Source organism: Varanus komodoensis, unplaced genomic scaffold, assembly GCF_004798865.1.
Source record: "Varanus komodoensis strain SLA01 unplaced genomic scaffold, ASM479886v1 scaffold1, whole genome shotgun sequence".
In the NCBI taxonomy this organism is placed as follows: Eukaryota; Metazoa; Chordata; class Lepidosauria; order Squamata; family Varanidae; genus Varanus; species Varanus komodoensis.
The window spans coordinates 71220596-71226936 of NW_025335268.1; the positions used below are offsets into that span (position 1 = coordinate 71220596).

At 59.0% G+C, this 6341-nt stretch overlaps 1 protein-coding gene across 1 annotated transcript; it reads right to left on the reverse strand.

Moving 5' to 3' along the window:
• Nucleotides 1-2728: 2728 nt before the first annotated feature.
• LOC123033050 (endonuclease domain-containing 1 protein-like) lies at nt 2729-5604 on the reverse strand. The gene is made up of 2 exons (XM_044449381.1): nt 5294-5604; nt 2729-3859 (listed from the first exon to the last, which is right to left on the reverse strand). The coding sequence occupies exons 1-2, from the start codon at nt 5597-5599 to the stop codon at nt 3299-3301; spliced, it is 867 nt and encodes a 288-aa protein (XP_044305316.1). The 5' UTR covers nt 5600-5604; the 3' UTR covers nt 2729-3298.
• Nucleotides 5605-6341: the final 737 nt, after the last annotated feature.

Genomic DNA, 6341 nt, shown 5'->3' on the forward strand with positions numbered 1-6341 from the left:
CTGCCCCCTTACTGATGGCGGGAAGGTCTTGGCCAAGCAACCAGAGAGAGCGTCCAGGGCTGTCACCCGGAGCCCACTGAGCGTCAGAAGGCACCAGCATCGACCCAGTGGACTCGCTTCTGGGGTGACACACACGAGAAACCCCGATCAGGCAGTGGCCCGCCTTTCGCATTGTGTGTACGTGTAGATTCCGTCTCCTGTGTGCGTACGTGTGCCAACTTCGCATTTTGCACGGCCCCTTGCAAACGTTGATTCCATGACTAGTAGCGGCCTCAATGCATCAGGTCAGCTGGGCAGACGGACTGACATGACTCCCCTGCTGGCACTGCCTGGAAACCCGGCTTGCAAAATATCCCCAGAGGTTCTCCGCTGCCCACTGTGCAGGCTCATGGCGGGGAGGGTGGACTTGCTCACTTGCTGAGCGGACCCTGTTGGGAAAATTCGGATACATCCTGGAAGGGAAAGGTTGCTCCTATGCGCCTTTGTGTTACGAAATCAAACCTGTGCCTCTTTGGATCGCTGTTGCTGCACGAAATGGCACTCTTAGCTGGGCTGAGCCGCTGCTGGGGGCTGATACTCCCAGTGGGGAAATGCCAGTGTTCAGACCACGGAGGGAGACAGGCGTTTGTTCGTTTCCAAATCACCTAGTTCCACAGAGGCAAGCACCTGCCCGGTGCAGTGGTTGGTGGAGGAACCCGATGCAGGAACCTGGGTGGCCCCTCCATCCGACACACCGGCTGACCCGACCTGTCCAGACTTTGCTAGATTGGCCTATCAATGCCGCAATCAGGAACGGCTTCCATCCTATTTCGGATCGGTTTAGAGCATTAAGTCATGCCTAAAGACATCAGGGCGCTATTGAACTAGCATCATCCGGAAACTTAACAGTCTGCATTGGTGTGTGTGATGAGGAGGTTATGAAGGTGCCTCCATGGGCTGTGATTTTGTAGCTGAGTTTGCCTCCACCCAGGAAGAGTCTGTCCTTGGTGTCTGCAGGCTCTGGGGCACCTTTCCTGCCACCCCTCCCGCCTGGGCTTTGAGCACCCTGATCGGGAAGTGGAGGGGGAGACCCCTCCTCCATGCCCTCCCCTCCTCTTCATCAAGGTGTGCCAAACCGCAGTCCGCAGAAAATTCCGTTCACGAGGTGTGATGGGGAGACCCCTCTGCTGCCCACCCCGCACCTTGCCTGGGATGCGCCTGAGCCTCCGCATTCCGAGGCTGAAGTTCAACCGGGGCAGCAGGCCTGGGATCGTGGCCAAATGATTTTGCAGTGGGGGGGGGGACGTGGCGAGTGGGCACTGGCCCCCATGGCAGTGAGGGGCCTCTGGGTTCTCCCCACCTCCCACCCGTATGTTCCAAAGGTGGGTCAACCCCATTCAGCACCAACAAGGAGTCCCCCCCCTTCCAGGATGAGGGCCAGCCCACCCCTGAATTGAGGCCCTGGCCCAGGGCTCGCTCAAGGTCCCCGATCCATCAGGGGAGAGGGGAAAGTCTCACCAGCAGGCCGAGGTTCAGTCCCAGCAAGGGCTGGGCAACTCCATATACTTTATACCGTATATATTTCATTTTTGTATCACCCAAAATCAGAGCTTGATGGGCGCTCCAGAAGAATGAGACATGCACTACAACACAGCAGGAAAAACCCGCTCAAGCTCAGCCTCTAAAGTACCGGAGGACAAGGGGGAGGGGGCTTTCTAGCCTGGCCGGCCGCGGGGTCCCTCCTTGACACACCAGCTGCTGGGGAGCTTGGGCAGGGGGAGGTCTTGCACCCGTCCTGCTGGAGAGATCCTGTGGGCAGATGCGTTGCCCCCAGGTGAATGGGGTGCTGCCCTATGCCCTTGTTATAAGCAGGACGCAGGAGAGCCCTGAAGGAACATGGGATGCAGGAAGAGCATCTGAAACCAGTGAAAGGCCCAGTGCAGATCCGTCCATGGATCTCTTTGGTAGAAGACGCCTGATGTGGGGAAGGCGTGGGGAAATGTGCTGCACTGCACGCGCATGTGTCCCTGCGGGTACGGCCAGGAGTACGGGAGAGAGAAGCCCGTACAGTGCAGGGGGGGCTGCAGGGCCGCTAGAATGCCTCCCACGGAGTAGGAGCATGAGCCACCTCACCAGGGAGGCTGGGCTCCCCTGGGACCTCCCTGAACGAGGCCGGTGCAGCCCTTCGCGGAGATGCCAAGCAGGGCTCAGGGAACTGCGTGCATTCTGTGCTCAGACCCAGAGGCCTGGTCTGGCGTGTCAGGAGGAAGGGGCTTCCAGAAAGAAAGGCCCGGGCACAAGGATTGCTTGGGAGGCACCCGATTGTGTGGAGAGGAGCAGACAGGATGCATCTCCTCCAGGATGCCCCAGGGAGGGGGGCAACACGACCCCCAGAGCCAGAATGCAGGGCGGAAGACAGGGAGGCCAAGGTGAGGGCGTGAGCTGCTGAGGGCCCGGCCCGGGCCTGGTCCAGGGAGCACCGGGCGTCTGGGTTCCAGCGAAGGGGTTCCCCCGCCCCCCCCGGCTCCCGCGTGGCTCCTTCCTCCCGACTTCGCTTCAAGGTGGCCCGAAGGGGCTTCTTTGCTGGGCACATGCCGCGGGGCGAAGTCAGGCGCTGCCCCGTGTCTGGGCCCAGGCACTTGGACAAAGCATGGACTGAGGGGAGCGTGTCGTGGCTGCGGCACCTGAGCCCCCTCCCCAGGCCCCGGGAAACGCGTCGGCCCAACAAAACCACACAAACACAAAGGGCTGCTCTCAGAATGATCCTTTATTTGCGAAGCGCTGGAGAAAGCCGTGGGTGGGGGTGGGGGAGCTCCCAAGGCAGGTAAACACAGAAGGAGAAGGTTCCCATCCGAGCACTCGCCTCCCTTCATCCCTCTCCTTCCCTACCCGTGATGGGGACACAAGGCGCCCCCCCCCCACAAGCAGGTCACAATCACAGCTGGGCAGCAACAGGCCCCGCAGGCAGGAAGAATTCGCTGGTGGCTGATTGCTCAGCAGGAGAACTGCAGCTGATGCGGAAAGCAAAGTGTTTCTTGGCATCCTTCCTCCGAAAGCGGCTGGAAGCGGCTCATTCGAGCTCGGAGAGGCAGGGCAGAACTATGGGTGGGTGGTCCTTCTGGGGTGCCCACACATCCCTCTGGTCCGGCTTCCCCTTCAAGGAGGGGAGGGGCACTTCAGAGGACCCACTGCAGTTTGTGTGAGCCAGGACTGTAGTGGGGTGGGTGGGCACCGTCCGGACCTGTCCCTGTGTAGCACCGCCCTGCCTCTCCTAGCTGCAATGAACTACGACAACCCCCTGCCTTCTGCTCTCTCGGCGCTACAGCTGGATTGTAGTCTCGCATTCTTGGTAACACCCACTGTTGAAAAGATCCACCTTGCTTTTGTAGCGTTTTTCAAGCTGTGCTTCCAGACTCTTCAGATCCATCCCGGTAGCATTCTTCTCATCATTGCTTGCAAGGGCACCCCAGGAGCACAGGCCTCTGTTGTGTCTCACGCAGCAGCCCGCGGACCAGATGTGGCTGGGCCTGTTGACCCGGCCCCCAGAGATGTAATTATTCCCAGGCACCGCTCCCGCCACAAAGTAGGTCTCATCGCACTGCTCGGCTTTTTCCCCCGCTTTCTTTTCATAAATCCTCCACGATCCTCGATTGAGGCCGCTGAGCATGGGCACAATGTTGGTGAGCGTGAAGGTGGCGGTTCTGCTGTCTCGATCGGACTGGTGATTGTTCGGGTTCAGGTGTCCCCTGTCAATCGTCTTATCAGTGTTATAATCATCAGAAACAGCCTGGCTGGCTCGAATATGCTCAAATACACGAGCAATGTCTTGGGAATTCTCCCTCTCCATGTTGCTTCCTGGCTTTTGAATATTACGTGCCAGCTGCAAGCAGAAAGGAAATGTGATGGTTATTTGCATCTCAGACACACCAGAGAACCTGAAGCGGCTCTTGGTGTCCAGCGGGAAATGCTGGGGTTGCTCAGCCGTGCGGACGCAGAAGCCACAAGCCTCCGCCTGGAATGGGCACGGAGTGAGGGTCACCGCTGCACTCCTCCCACCCTGCAAGATGCTCACTGCGGATTGTGGCCCTCAGAGTATTGCACCTCAGAGGCAGGGGAAAGCCTGAAGGGCCACCAGGTTGCTTTCTATTCGGGAGCACCTTTCCCTCGTCAGCCCCCTCCTGGTCCCTGAGCTCCTGCTTGTGATGGTGAGACTCTTTCCATGCTGCCCTTGGAGAAAGGAGGAGCTTTCCAGGCTCGGCAAGCTGGCTGCGGGATTGGAGAGGGTTCCCGGTCTCATAGTTAGACGGGGTTTTTAATCACTGGTCAAATTCCAGCTTTCCTTTGAAATGGCTCAAAGCAGCTATCAGTAGTTTTAGAATAGAGATCATAAAACTACACCATCAAAAGACATAGAACCAGGAATGCAGAGCAGGTACGGAAAGCACTGGAGATGGTTCAGTGGGAGCAGCTGTTGGATATCGCCAGTCCCCAGCAGAGGAATACCAGAGAGTATTTCCCTTGGATTGCATCGACTGACTTAATGAGTGACTTAATGAGAGCAAATGCATCTCGAGGAGAAGGCAGTCAGGAATGAAGCTCCGGCCATTGGATATGTTTGAGGGACCAGAGGGGCACTGGATTCCCAGGCCCAGGACTGGCCACAGCGCCCTGACCCCAGAGCTGGGAATCGGGCTGTCAGCCGCTCTCTCCTGCTTCCCTTGGGCCACTGTGGAAGACGAGGGGAGGGAGGCGGAAAGAGCCGCTGTTTCTCCTCTATTGGAAAATGGGGGAATCCTATCAGGTGCAGCCGAATGCATTGCACCCCCCAGGCCTCATAACCCGCCCAGCCCAGAAGCTCTTGCGCATCCAGTGCAGAGCAGAGAAGCAGGGAGGGTGTCCACAGAGGTGCCCGCAGACCATGGGGCTTGTCCGCAGCCTCCCCCCCCCCCCGGAGGCCTGAGGAATTGGGGGTGGGGCCCTCCCGTGCAAGGCAGGTCCTGGGCAAGTGGGCGACCGCCCTTCCCCAGGCCCCCAGGCCTGCCCACGATTTCGTGGCCTTCCCATTCGGCTCTGTCGCTTGAAACCGTGACATGAAGGGGGGGGGGGAATGGGGCCCCTCCTTGCTGGCAGCATATAATCGGCACCGCCCTTGGGGGGTGTTGATTCCCTGTGCCCCCAGGCAGGAGTGCTGAGTGCCAGAGTTGTGGGGCTTGATGGCCAGCACCAATCCAGAAATCAGGCTTTGATGTATTCCGATTCATGGAAGTGTGCCAGCCTGGAGCTCCTAAGCTGCCCAGGTGGGGAGGCTGCTTACCTGAGGCTCTACAAACCAGATATCAGGTCTTCCTTCTCCACCTTTTCCGTACTTATAAGCAGAATATATCGGGATGCGCTTGTCTCTGTCATACAGGGTGGCAAAGCGATAGAGATTCTTGTATCTCTGGCAGATGCTGGCACTGTTCACTCGGGGAAGGAGCAGAGTAGGGGGCTTCCCATTCAGGAAGAACTGGAGGCAGTTAGCAAAGGTGTCGTGCACCTCTGCAGGTGCCGGGATGAGGAAGCAGGCCGAGAGCGAGAGCAGGACGGGCAGCAGCCCCGCGAAGCTGCTCCTGAAGGGCATCTCTGCACCTGGAAGAGACGAGAGTGGCGGACGCTGGCATCCTTCGGCCAGGAGGCCGATGTTGTCTGAGAAGGATCCGTCGACCCATGGGCTGGCAAGGTCATGCTGCCGTTAGTGAACGACTGTTATGCTGTGGCTGATGGGTCCTTGCCCAGCCTGTGCTGCCAACCAAGGATGTTGGGACGAGAGGGCAGCTGCTCCAGGGTTTGTGATTTGGACTCCGAGGAGGAGGAGGAGCGGGGTGGGGAGGGGGCTTTGGAATGGGGGCCAATTCCAGGGGAGAGAAGCAGAGGCACTTATCTTGAACCCAGGCCCCCCAGGTGTGCAGGCAGCCTCTGAGAAGGACCAGGATGTACAGGGAGTGGGGGGGATTTGCAAAGGGGGAGATTCTCCGGACCGACAAGCAGGCACGGCTCTTGTGACTTCACGAGGCAATGCCGGCCGAGGAGTCAAAATGGGCGGGGGGCTTTCCTGGGGCCGATTTGCACTCGTTCTCCTTCCTCTTTCCCCAGCTGTGCAGGGCGCCAGACGTGCAGCAGAGATTAGCCGCCCTGGCGAGCCTATTCCTCAATCGCAGGAGTGCTGAGGTGCTGAAGACCCCCTGGCCCTCAGGGGCTCAGTCCTTCCACTTCGCTCTAGGGGGTTTTACATGCCCGGAGTATTTGAAGAAGCCCACGTGCAAATCCCCCTCAGCAGCAAAGCCCCCGGGGACTGATCTCTGTCTCTCGGCCTTACCCACCCA

Coding starts and splice junctions, on each gene's coding strand:
- LOC123033050 (XM_044449381.1), bottom strand. CDS start 5,599: ATGCCCTTCAGGAGCAGCTTCGCGGGGCTGCTGCCCGTCCTGCTCTCG. Junction 3,860..5,293: donor TCTGGTTTGTAGAGCCTCAG/GTAAGCAGCCTC, acceptor TTCTGCTTGCAG/CTGGCACGTAATATTCAAAA.